Here is a 13,493-nt window from a genome sequence, read left to right on the forward strand (position 1 = left end):
CCTGTCCTGTGTGTTTCCTCTGTGCTGTGTGCATGTTCTTGTGTGCTTAAATTCATTTAAAAAAAAGCTATGCACCATCTAGCCCAAATAGAAGTTTTGTTAAATTAACTTAGACACTTTGTCCCTGCCCTGACACCTCACTGGCCACCACAAAAAATGAAGCAAAAGCATGTTTCAGCAGAACCACCAGCAGCATAGGGTCTTAATTTTTGGGATTTATGGAATTAGAGAGGTAAAAATCGCGTGCCAGTTTCAATTTCAAAATCAGGTAGAAAAAAATTGCACACCAGTTTCAATTTCAAAATCAGGTAGAAAAAATTTAACTTCAAAATCACGTTTCAGCTCCTGCTCTTCCGGCCCATCCCCTCTGCTTTTCCCCACGTGGACTAGATGTGTGCCAGTCACAGCATCGCTGCATTTCAAACGAGGCAGTAATCACGAGCATAATCTCAATCCCAAGGCTAGCCCACCTTGGGGAATCCCCCGAACGGACACAACAGGGCTTCAGCATGAAAGATGCCCCCACCTTGCCGCTGGGCAGTCCAACGTCCCCAATGCACTGGTAGACCAGCTTCTCGGTCTTGCCAGAGGCAAACGTCTGGGCTATCCTGAGGGAGAAGAGAGAAGTATACGCGTGACATAGATTCCACTTCCAGGCTTTGGCTTCTCCAATTATGGAGGGAAGCTGGTCTTAGAAAAAAAATGTTTGTTAATGAAGTCACAATAATGGAACCTCCAAGGAACATGTGTTTTTGCATGCTGATTCTAAATATGTAGTTTAATTTTATGTAAAGCAAGGCCTTGTGCTCTTATGTAATATATTATGTAACTTTTCACCAAGAGCTTTCAATAAATTTTGCTGCAGGAAACCTGCTAGCACGCATGCCATTGGCTTGTCTTCACATGAAACTATGCAATAAGGACAAAATTATTGTCCTGCCTATCACAGAAGTTGAGTTACTGGGTTTTGAATTTGCCACTTCACAAACAGGAAGAAACTGGTGATTTCAAAATCCCATAACTTGCCTTCTATAACAGGCAGGATGATAATTTTACCCTTAATGCATAGCTTGATGTCAAAAGAAACCAATGGCATGCAGTCTAACAAGTTCCCTGCAGTACAATTTTTTTCAAACTCTCGGCAGAAGTTGTCTAACATATTCCATAAGTGCACAAGGACATAAAATTAAATTACACATTTGGAATCAGCATGTAAAAATGCATGTTCCCCGAAGATTTCATGCTTGTGACTTCATTAATAAAAATTTATTTCTAAGACCCTCTTCTCCCCTTAAGAGAGTAACTGGAGCCCATTTCTGTGGCACAGTGTGCGGTGAAGCCCTACTTTCATACCAACATTTCTTTTAACTTTCCCTGCAAAAATGGCCCATGTAGCATCACAAACCACCCAAAGCACAGTACGCAATTCACCCTAATGCGGCACGTAGTTGCCCACAGCTGCCCCCTGCTATGCAATTACTTGTTTGCACATCAAAAAGTACTACGCACTGGGTCTGGAGCCACCTTTTTCCATGACGCTGTCACGAAAGGGTGTAATGACAACAAAAAAAAGGTACCGACAGAAAATGGTATCTGTGCAGCTGCAAACAGAGCGTGGGCAAATTTGGACAAATAAAATTTCTGTGCAGTTCATTTTGTTTACCAGGTGAATGCACCATGAATTGTGATGACGCGCACATCATTTTTATTCACAGACTCGCGGTGCTTGCTTATCCTATACAATACAATGCAATGAAAAACAGAGCACAATGCACACAGCGGACAACAGGATAGGCGAGACCTACCTCCGAACAGGCAGTTTCCCATCTGGGTCCACCAGGAACCCCAGCTTGATCCAGCTGGAGGAAAGCAGAAAAGAAACGGGGCACAAGTGTGGCTCTGAATCACGGTATAACACAGACTGTTATGATCCAAACATGAGATGCAAACACTGCCTTCTGAATTGCATTAAAACAGAACACGTGCTGTTGGACACACTAATCACCAGTGACAGTTATCATTCACTAGAGCACTCTTTCCTTTCCACACTTCTAATAAACACCAGCCACACTTTGCTAGACAGCTCTGCAATTCTGATGTTTCCTAAATGATGATGTAAAGCAGGATCCACATCTAAAAGAGCATTTATTGAGTGTATTAATAAAATAACTGCAGAGTGAAATCTCAAAAAGAGTCACGACTTCTCTTCTTTGCTTTTTTTTTCTTTTACCAGCCTTGAGGCATAGCGATTTGAATAGAGCAACTGTGCAACCACTCTTCGATGGCAAGCTGTTATCCAGGTGCTCGTAGCTGAACGAGACCTTCCAGTACGCCTCATCTGAAACATAACTGTTCACACCAGAAACAGTACCACCACATCAAAACAGAGCAGTCTGAAAATCTCCGCATATCTGGGAGCTATGTGAGCTATGCATGCATGTCTAAACCATGACTTCACAAGGCCTCGTGCACTATTAATTAACAACCTCCAAGGTCGTTACTTGCCAAGACGAAAGTTATCGAGCAAATGACTGTCAGCCCAAAATAGAACGCACATGCCTCATCATCCCAGCTTATAACGCAGAACGAGGGTCATCATCCAGCGCTTCCTGTAATGAAGCATTACCGTAAAAAATAAAATAAAATAGCTACCGACTGATTTCTCAGAATTTGATCGTTTCAGACTTCCACGGAATTTTATAATTTGTTCAGGAACTTCCACACGTGTTATACGAATATGTGCAGAATCATGACTGACGCTGTGGAAGTCCAGGAGATTCAGTTTGTTTTATTAAATTATACGCAAACGAATACTGCTGCCAGAATAAGCCAACTCTTCGCCACTACTGCGGCTGCTACCTTAGATTAAAATGGATTCAATGTGCAGATGGATTGGCTTGAATAGGCATTTCTGCCCTCATTGTTGCCACTCAAGTGCAAAGGCGTGGTCTCTGTGTAGACCACGCCACAACACTGAAGTAGCAAACAGTCACTCGGTGCATGGCACTTTTGGGCTCTGCAGTTCTCTGTTGAGGTTGCATCAGGCTGAAGCTTCTTGGAAGATAATATCAGTGAAGTGGAAACTGTCCCACAAAAATCCCCTGTCCCCCCCCCCCCCACCCCCTGTCCCCCCTGTCCCCCCTGTCCCCCCTGTCCCCCTGTCCCCCTGTCCCTGGGGTGTGAAAGTGCACTCAACTGTTTCTCCAGGCAGGTGGCTGGGCACACGTTGTTTGCCTTGATGTTGTTGGTGATGCTGCGCAGGCCAGCTTGCCACACCTGCACACGGGAGAAGGCACTTCGTGAACAGGGGCAGTGCGAACTGTGGCAAAAGAAATCAAAAGCAGCATTTTTCCAAAGAATTGATAAATGTATTGGTTGCCCAAGGAGGCCATTTCCATAACGTCTATTGAAACTTTTGCTTCTTGTTTTTAGCTGTTGTGTTTTATTCTGTATGCACTCCTGGTCTTAGTACTGCATCATTGTTTAGAGCCTTGAAATGTGCTGCACTGTTTATTGCTTGTTACTTCTTACCTGTCACTGTGCTGCATTGTTTATTGTTTGTTATTTCTCACCTCCCCCTGTAATGCCATGTCAATGGCACCAAGTGCCAACGTGATAAAAAAAAAAAATGAGAACACTGTAGCAGAGGCAACCAGCTGCTTCCAGGCAGAATCCACCCAGAGTTCAAGTGAGCATGGCCACACCCTGATGCCAAATGAGTACAACCAGGAGGTCAGTGCACCACTTGAGAAAATATGTCGCAAACAAAACTACCTTGGGATAGATATGCACAGCTGCTCTAGGATGGTCATCCCACAAAACTGAAGACATAATCACTAATAGAAACACTGTGGAAAAATTTGGTGCTTGAAGCACCTTTGCGCAACGATGTCATGTCATCACACGTATCTTGCATGCACAAGATCATGCATATATCATGAGTTGGCCTTAAACTGAAACCGAAAAATGCCCCTAGATTTTTCCCGCCACCGCAGTGACCATTTACTACTACTATGCACTCACATCTTAGCAACAGCATGGTTCAAAGGTCCACAAGTAGACCCAGAAAGTGGGCAGTTACCATTTCATCCCTTTCCTCCAAAAAGAAACAAAACTGCATGGGCCAGACAATGCACCAGTGGAACACATGCCTTGGCTGTCTCGGGGTCCGGGCAGACCACGTGCGTGTAGTTGATGTTGACCATGTCTGTGCCCGAGCAAATGGTCAGGGAGACCTCATCCAGCCCATACCGGTTCTTGCTGCTCAGCTCTGCCAGGAGTCGTACGTCCTGCAATGGGGGAAGGCAAATGCTGGTTCTTGCAAACACGTATCTCATCTGCATTATACTCCAGGGAAGGCTGCCACTTATTTTATTTGTTTACTCCAAAGCCCAAGGATCAAGCAGAGTGGGCAACGAACAATAAAAGAAAAAAAAGAAAAATCACTGGATAAATCATACTGGTACCAAGGAGAATAAGTGCTATACGGAACCCTGCTGACAAGTGAGCAACCCAATAACTGGCCAATGATTCCGCTTCTCGGTAACGCGATTCTTGAGTGCAGCTGCTGTGGTACTCGACCGCACGGGGAACAACGCAGTGCCACAGGGAAGACGCTCTGGGTTTCAATTTAGGCAGTGCGCACAGTGTTCTGCCGCCGCCGAGCCCCCACTCGCCTCAGGTGAACGGCCAGCACATTTACAGTGCACACTACTCTGGTGCCATCTCTGGCGAGCTACGCATACATTACCAGTGACGTCATCGGCAGGCAAACGATGGTGCATGTTACTCCGGTGCCACGGGCCAACCACGCAACCTCCACTTTCCTCACTGCGCTGTCTTCTCTACAGCCATCGTTTATCCTCCGCTGCACTCTGTGTTCAGTTACACCACTGATGGCGAGACAGGCTCGAATGACGGCAGGGATTCATAGCCCCAGAAAACTTAGCTGTCAGTTAGCAACAAAAACAATGCTGACAAAGCAGGCTCCCCCATCATAAAACAATTCATGGGCTAGTATTGGAAGAGAGAAATGACTCTGAATGACTGTTAACATCAGGCTGGTTTTGCACTGAAGAAAGTTCTGGCCACAGCCAACAAGAATTTAAGAAGCATTGACAAACTAAAAAATCTTAAAACATCTGCACCTTCCAAGTGACTCGGGAGAATTTTGTCAAGGTGACCAGAAAGATGCTCACCAAAAACCAGAACCTTATCAATACATACCTAATGCGCACCCCTTCTTTCGCGAATGTGGCTTTTCCTTCCAAATTAAGCAGAAACTGTTCAGATAAAACTCCCAACATTCCAAGAAGCTTGTAGATGATACTACTCCTAATTCTTATTGGAATGCTGATGAATGAGACCGGGATGCAGCGGCAGGGACCACACATGCAGTGACTGGGAAGCAGCATGCCTGTAGCTTCAAAGCTTGAACACTCTCTGAAGAACACCAGATACACAGGTATTGCTAAAAAATGAGCGCTTTGTGTGAGCAAATTGTGCATCCCTCCCTTTTTGAACAGAGACACTAGACACTGCACCTTCAACATTCAGTGCTCTGGCCAACACGCTGTGAAAGAGGCAGCTTTGTAGACTGCAGCTTTTTGTTTTCAAAGAGCAGCGTGCAAAAAATTTGCACTCAATAAATGCATGCACAAGAAATTTGACTCCCAGAGTGCTTGGCAAAACCTGCTCAATGCCGTATTGGACACCAGAAACTGGCACTGCACAGGACGTCATGGGCCAACAGGCAACACTGTGCGAGTGGTGCAGTGCGACGAGCAGCAAAGACGCACCTAATTAATGCAGCGTTCTGCCTTTAAAACTTTCATATCGTTTTAACTCTCTTTTGAAGCCCATCTTTCTATATATCTACTATTACAATGAGCCAATGGCTAACACTTAAGAACCGGAATAGGTGGAATTTTTCTTTTTGCGTTTAGCATGCCCATGGCTAATGCAGGCAGAAGAACAAGTCGCCACTCACTGCAAAAAAACTCTGGTATGAGAAGCCCAGAATTACCAAGTTTCCAGTCACACAAACATGACACCAAAAAAAAAATATAGCAACAGAGGCGGCCCCGAAGAAAAGAGACGCACCTTAGGTATGCCTCCAGCTCTGATGTCGTTCACTTGTGACAGTTCGAGCACCTGGCCATCCTGGAAGCAGAAGATCAGAGCAGACACACATGTAAATGCACTTTGTGAATCGCAATCTGAGAGAAACGCAAAGCTGCAAAGTAAAAAGTTATGGCGTGCCATCGTGGTCCGGCCGCAGGAGACGACTACAGCCCCAGTACGCCTGCCAAGCACGCGCAGACTGGATTTCGTGGCTGCTTAACTGCATGCCGGCAGCACACTGTCCCGTTCCTGCCTGGCTGAGCGCATCCAGCCAAATATATTTGTGGTGAAGACCCGACGACGACTTGTGTCTGCGATTCGTCTCCACAAATTTGGTGACCCGGACGCGATGCGGTGCTGATGGAACAAGGCCTCGATGGTGAGAAACCAAAGTTCCGAGTCCGATGACCAGAAGTCAGGGAGCGTGAGGGTGGAGACCGCGGACTCATGAGGTGGCGGCGTGCGAGGCGACGGAGACGGTACATGAGAGAAAGGATCCGTGGCCAGGGCTTGCACGGTGGAAGGTAGGCGGGGTATCAAGCTCCAGGCAGTGGTAGGCCTAGCGAAGCGGCTGATGCAAGCGCAGGCCAGGAGCAGAGAACGAAGACGCAAAGTCCGGAGTCACCAAATTTGCGGAGACGAATCACAGACACAAGTCGGCGTCGGGTCTCCACAAAGTCAACAATCAACGTTTCACGTCACAGGAAGCAACAATGGGGCATGCCACAGAGGAGGACTCCAAATTCATGCTCGCCATCTGGGATTTTTTAACGTTCACCAAACTCTCTGTCAAAAGCACTTTCCCACGTAACCGTGGCCAAGATTTGTCTGCCAAAGCCAAACCCACAACCTAGCATACAGTAGCAGATGCAACAAATAAAAGGCATGGATTGAGGGTGCCTGCTTACCATGCAATCAGTCTAACAAGTGAGCAAACAAACACTGAGGACAACTGCCTTTTAATTCTTTTTCTTCGTAAGAACTGACTAAGCAGCTCGCTCTGGCCATGTTGTGTTCTGCTCAGCAACTAAAGACACATTTATAGTAAAAAAAAACTGGATTTAGAATTGGCTTGCCACTTGCGTGAAACATGTGACACAGAGAACAAACAGGACTCCATGACCCCCACCAGAAAGTGAATGGTCCTGTAGCCTGGCCTTGGCTACAAACTATCTTGATGTCACGGCAGTTTGCTTGCGAACACAATCTCTGGTGGCAACAACCACATTTCATTTTTTTCACCCCGCCCTGCTCATAAAAGGTCTGTTTTAAATGTAAGTGCCGCTGCTTTCAGTCACTGGGGTGTGGTAAACTATCAACACAGGGCAACTTTAGCTCGTCCTCAGTGTCCATTTTAAAACAAGCTTTTTTTCAGCTGTCACCAGCAGCTCACGTTTGTCCTTCCATGTGTCCCCTTCCACATTTGTCCACATGTGAGAAAGTTGAACATTATTCAAAAGGGTTAAGTTGATCTATGCACATACCGAATAAGAGCAGTATCAATATTTCGGGTCGAGCTAGTAATGTCGCAAAGTGATTCCACCCTCCTTCTTTTTTTTTTTTTTGCTCCGGAATACCTGCATGGTATCTTCACAAAAGTGAGGAAGTGCCAACATGAAAGCCGAGCACTCACTGAAAGTAGGGGTTTTCAGGCGGTGGTAGAGAAAAAAAAAAAATAAGCTCATGGAATTTGTCAGTGTAGTAAAACTGACAATCGAGCGAGTTGGTAAGCATGTTGGAAAATTTTCAGTGCACACAGGACAGGGATAGCACTTGTGCTGTCCTCTTCTTTGTCCCTGTCCTGTGTGCGCTGGAAATTTTCCAACAGAATTCGTCAGTGATGGAACTTGGGTGTTAGAGGCTTGTATATCAGAGCACGTGCATAGGTAACTTTCAGCCAAGAAGTGAGCTTTCAGGGCATTCACTTGAGATGGTGACTGAAGACCCTTGGAAGAAAGAACCATGGGGAAGCTTATGTAACCTTAAAAGTGGCATGCATTAGATTTCATATTTGTGGCAGCTTCTGTTGCAACTTCTCTGTGTGTTTGCACCAGTTTCCTTGCGATTTTTGGTCCATCAACCGCCATATTTAGACTGCTAGCTACAGTAGCAGGTATCCATTCCACGAGAATATGTGTTCGAACTCGCAGGTCGCCCATATTCGTTCTAAACTGGCTTGCACAGTTGGCTTGTTGTCGCGACTATGGTTTATTTTGCCACAAAACATTAAATTGCTACTCTACAATTCACTGTTTTTTTTTTCCACGCTGAGCTACTGCTTTCTGATCTGGGGCACTACCACACAAACTAATATTAACATTCTTTTTTAGGTTACAGAAAAAAGCAATAGGTATCATTAAAAATGCCAACTGTAACACCCACACAAAACCAATCTGCGATGAACTGCAGCTTCTACACGTCACCGCATTGCAAAATTCAGTGCTTAGGTCACGCTACCGCCGCGACATATCCAAAAATGGCACATACCTCAAAGATCTTGCTTCATTAACATTGTGAACCAATGTGTACAACACACGTAGCACTGACCGCTGGGCAGTTCCTCGCACCCGTACAAATTACGGCCGTCAAATGTTAAAATACTGTTTGCCAACTACTCTTAACTCGGAATGTATCTCCTCACTCTGAAAGAAGATTGCATGTCATTTGTTTTCTCTTTTGTTTCTTGCGTGTTCTTCTGAATTTTTCCTATTGTTTTGTGCTCATTCCTAACATAGTGATCATCGTAGCTGTTTCTGCCAAGTGTCTGTTAGTAGGGTGCAGGCCTCGTCAAGCCTCCTGGGGGCTTTTTGCCTGCACCCACAGCTTTGCGTTGTGGTGTTGAAATAAATTTGATTTGATTTGGTTTTGGTGTGACGACAGCTGTACCGTTATTGCAGTGCAATAATAAGAAATGCGTGAACACTCACCCTTCCGTCGCTGTTCCAGTAGATGAAAAAGCCATACTCGTCGACCCGGAACAGGGCATTGGGTTCGTACACTACTTGTTCCTTTTCCTGTAGGCCGCGAGGAAAAGACAAAAGGGAAGGGCTGTGTCACACAGCTGTGGCCACGACAGCAGTCAAGTACTCCTCACTATGTCTCTCACATCGCTTTAAATGTTAGCTAAAAGTTATCAACTTCCAGGGTTTGAGCCCTAGTGGTCAACTGATTGAGGAACCAAATAATTGCTGCATAAATATTTTGATAATTTACAAAACTGCACACAAATATGCAGGCATGCGCAGTAAACCCAGAGCTAATTCAAAACTGCACAATCGCCTACCAATGCACCATATGACCAGAGAAATTTTGGGCTGTTTTGCTGTCAGTGTCAGAGTTTGCATGCATTTATCTTTCGACAGGCCTCCTGCATCTTTGGCAGAGCAGACATTTAGGCTAGTTGGTGCGAATTCATGGTGGAACAACAGCATAAACTTAGACAGAGAACGCAGAACAAGAGGGGAGACACTACAAGCGCTGACTCGCAACTAAAGTTTATTAGAAGAACATAACACAAAATATACGGTAACCACTTAAGACTGCTTCCTGATAAAGAAAGCTTCCAAGCTTCCAAGGAAAGGGGGACAGGACTGCGTTAGAAACACGTCTATCGTTCTGTATAATGCCGAGATAAATTTCCTATCATGTATGTCTTATATGATTTCCTATGTAGATTCCAAGTTCCTCGGTAGGCAGCGCTGGCGCAGGCCAGAAGCGTGTTTATATTGCCACCTGGTGTTCTCAGGTGGCGCTGAAGTGTCTTCGAAGACGTTGAAGTGTCTCGCGCTGGCTGGCTGGCTGCTGTATCCTGCTGGTTAGCGACCTGCCGCCCTATTTTCCGTTACATATTTTGGTGTAGGCGCTGGGTAAAGATCCCCGTATATGTCTCATACTCCTCCGGATACCCTGGGCTCCAGTCCTTCGCTAGTGGACACCCCTGTGCACCGTGCTAGCCGGAGAAACCAAGGCCTACCTCCCGAACACGGGCCTTTGGAGTCTGCCAGAGCACCCACCCATCGACCTGCCATGCAAGCTGCACCCTACTACACCTTGCAGAATCCGCGACTGCCCAAACCATTCCACGGCAGTCAGCTGGAAGACGTAGAAGACTGGCTTCTCGAGTTTGAACGCGTGGCCTCATTCAACCAGTGGGACAACGCCGCCAAGCTTCGAAACGTCTTCTTTAGTCTCGAGGACGGTGCACGTACCTGGTACGAAAACCGAGAAGACGCCCTAACATCATGGCACAAGTTCCGCCGATGCCTGCTGGAGACCTACACCAGCACGGATCGTCGAGAACGGGCTGAACGGGCTTTGCAGTCTCGTTCTCGCTTCAATAAAGCAGTTGTCAGTAGCGCCCTTATTCGTCCTGTTTTTGTGTTGTCCCGTCTTTAGCGCTAAAATATGCCTGTGAAGTCTGAACACCAACTAGCCCAACATTTAACCCTTTTGAAGCAATGGACGCAGACAGGTGTCGAGTCATTCCTGCGATAATCCAGGTCTATAGCCTAGCATCACTGCGCTCCAGGTGGCGAGCAATTCAAAGGAAAGGTGCTTTGGCGCAGCAGCAACACGCTCAAGGTGGACAAGAAACCTGGCAAAGAGCAGCTCTTCTCAGCTGGTGCTGTGCTGACAAACGTATTCTTCCATGTGTACAGTTAACACAGTGCAGGGGTAATAAGATCAGTGGGGCATGCTGCACCAACGGTGCACAAGGGGGGGGCAAACAAGAGAGGCAACAATAATGCACGCACTTCTTCCCAGCGGTCGAAGATGCATCCCTTGAGCAGAGCCTCAGGTATGGGACGCTGCCAGTTGAAGTCGTACGCTTTCGTCATGGTGGAACCGGGGGCTGCAAGAGCAACAGTCTTTTCAGCGTGGTGACATGTGTACCAGAAGTTTCACCGCTTCTAGCGTCACCAGACCCAAAACAAAGCACTTCACTAAATGGACATTAAGGATAAATCAAAGTTGGCCTGCATCAAAAGATGACTGCACTGTAATGCGAAGGCAAAGTAACCGCTGGTCTTTAAGGGTTACGGAGTGGATTCCAAGAGAAGGCAAGCGTAGCAGAGGGCAGCATAAAGTTAGGTGGGCTGATGAGAACAAGAAGTTTGCGGGAATACGGTGCCCGCAACTGGCAAAGAACAGGGTTAATTGGAGAGACAGGGGAGAGGCCTTTGCCCTGCAGTGGGTGTAGTCAGGCTGATGATGATGATGATGATGAATTACAAAAAGGGGGGGGGGGGGGGGGCAACTTTCGCTGACAACAGAGCTCACATAAGCCTGAAAAGACCTGAACTGAAGTACAGGTGTAACCAGCGCTGGCTGTCTTCATAAACAAATTTCAGCTATGCACAGACTGTTCTATTTGTGCATATCTCTGATGACAGGCTACACAAGCATTCTTTTAACAAACAGCGATCACAAAGTCCTTTTCAGTGTCGGAAGTTTGAAGTCACAAATTTGAATACAGCTGCAGGGAAATTTTTAAACGGAATTTTCTCAGCATGAACTATGTCTTCTGCTGCCAAACAAACACCAGCCATGAAAAACCATGGAGTCAACTTCATTAACAACGAAAATTGGATGAAGGCATCCTCACAGTCCCTTCAAGGGAAAATCTAGCACACTGTCAAGTCGCTCAGCCTTTCTGCTTTGCTAACACTTAGCTAACAATGCAAAATCATGGCTTGCTCGAGGACAGAAATAAGCCACTTAATTTCTCCCTGGCCAACACGATGTTGCAATAGCTGACACTTGGCTAAGGTGACTGCATGAGACTCACAGCCATAGCAATACACACCAGAGACGCTGGCAGGAAGGTTGTATCCCAGGTTTGCCTGATCTTTCACAACTCGCACTACACTCGTCCCGCTCTAGAATTAGCGAGGGATCTGCACGACCCAGCCGGCAACATCTTTTTGCTACCGCAGAAAGCCATGAGGAAGATCAGTGGCGAAGCCCACAAGCTCAAGTTCACGACACTCACATGCTTGACGAACGACCTGGCCCCAAAAGCAACAGCTCGGCTCTCTTGGGAGACAACAAGAGGAGGGATGTTCGCTCAGGAGCAGCCATAATCGGGGGAGGTCATTAGCGAAGCCTTGAAGAAGCCACTTCCGTATGCAGCGTGTTGCTCATTAGAGCGACTCCCCCCCAGCGTAGGGCACGACCGTGACCTTGCTCGAAGGCCCCACAAGGACCCAGTGCCTGATCACCCAGCCTTCCTGCTTCCAATTAACCGTGGGACAACAACACACGAGAGGAACAAGCGCCCAGTGGGAAGGCATCTCTAACGAACGGGGCGAGAATCTCGGGTCCCGGCTGGAGCTGTGACTTGCACTGCCCTGCCCCCCCCCCCCCCACCGTGAATAAAAGCATGCACTACTGCACGGGGGCACCACTGTGCACTTCCCATCAAAAGCAGAGCCACACACACGGTGCGTTGCATCGCTCGGAGCCCCTCCTAAAATATTTCTCCTGGCTAAACTATCACTGTAGAAGAACTGCAGATTGGACAAGTTGGTGTAGATTCATTATGATGGTTCAACAGCACAAACACACAGAGACCAAGAAAGAGACAAGACACCCACACCAGCGCTGAACTTACACTGATTTTTTATTTGGAAGAAGCACGTCATAATATACACACACAAAAAAACAAACGAAAAAAGCACTGGTGTATGTGTCTTGTCTCCTTCTTGGTCTGTGTGTGTTTGCGCTGTTGAACCATCACTATGAATCTACCACTCGTTTGCGCTCAGATTTTGGAAATAAAAGACGCTTGTTGGCGAGTTCCACTTGATACTGCAATTAGATGAGCTATCTGCCTGTTTCGGTCAGAATGAGCCAGCAGTCCACATCATAAGCTGCATTGAAAGACCGAATAAGGGGGCTTTCGCAACAGGTGTACCTGCAACACCCCTTCTCATCGGCCGCAGAAAGCCAAAAGCAGACACGAAAGGAAGAATGCCCTTCCACCCCCTCAGGCGAGAGACAGCGGTCTTTGTGGGGTTCACACTGCTGCACCCGAAGTAGACTGTCAATTCATTCTGACTAGGAAAGGCAAGTATCCCATTGAAACGCAGTACAAAGTAAAGCATACTAACAAATCTCATTTATTTCCAACATGTAAGTACAACCAAGCCAGTGGTATAGCCAAGAGAAACAATTGAAGAGGTGCTCTGACCACTTTGCATAAGCCGCATATGGGCACTTCAGCAGTGCTGCAGGGACGACCTCTGCTTTGAGGCTCTGGGGTTTGCTCCATCAAGCTCGAGCTTTGTAACACACTGAGTGGAATGAAAGACACATCCACCCCCAATACACAGCTCAATAGACGTTCTGGTTGAGCAGCAAGCTCTTTC

The 13,493-nt window shown here is 46.7% G+C and overlaps 1 protein-coding gene across 1 annotated transcript in view; it reads right to left on the minus strand.

The window, feature by feature from the left end:
• The window catches only part of LOC149327499 (1-phosphatidylinositol 4,5-bisphosphate phosphodiesterase-like), a 129,864-nt gene that overhangs the window by 102,416 nt on the left and 13,955 nt on the right, over window positions 1-13,493 (minus strand). Inside the window, 7 exon segments of the mRNA XM_089563975.1 lie at window positions 527-608; window positions 1,806-1,859; window positions 3,197-3,276; window positions 4,152-4,289; window positions 6,103-6,162; window positions 9,051-9,137; window positions 10,878-10,975. Of these exon segments, the coding sequence (XP_089420101.1) occupies window positions 527-608; window positions 1,806-1,859; window positions 3,197-3,276; window positions 4,152-4,289; window positions 6,103-6,162; window positions 9,051-9,137; window positions 10,878-10,961 (585 nt within the window). The 5' untranslated portion in view covers window positions 10,962-10,975.

The sequence above is a fragment of the Amblyomma mixtum genome, chromosome 10 (assembly GCF_055824585.1).
Source record: "Amblyomma mixtum isolate Tamu chromosome 10, ASM5582458v1, whole genome shotgun sequence".
In the NCBI taxonomy this organism is placed as follows: Eukaryota; Metazoa; Arthropoda; class Arachnida; order Ixodida; family Ixodidae; genus Amblyomma; species Amblyomma mixtum.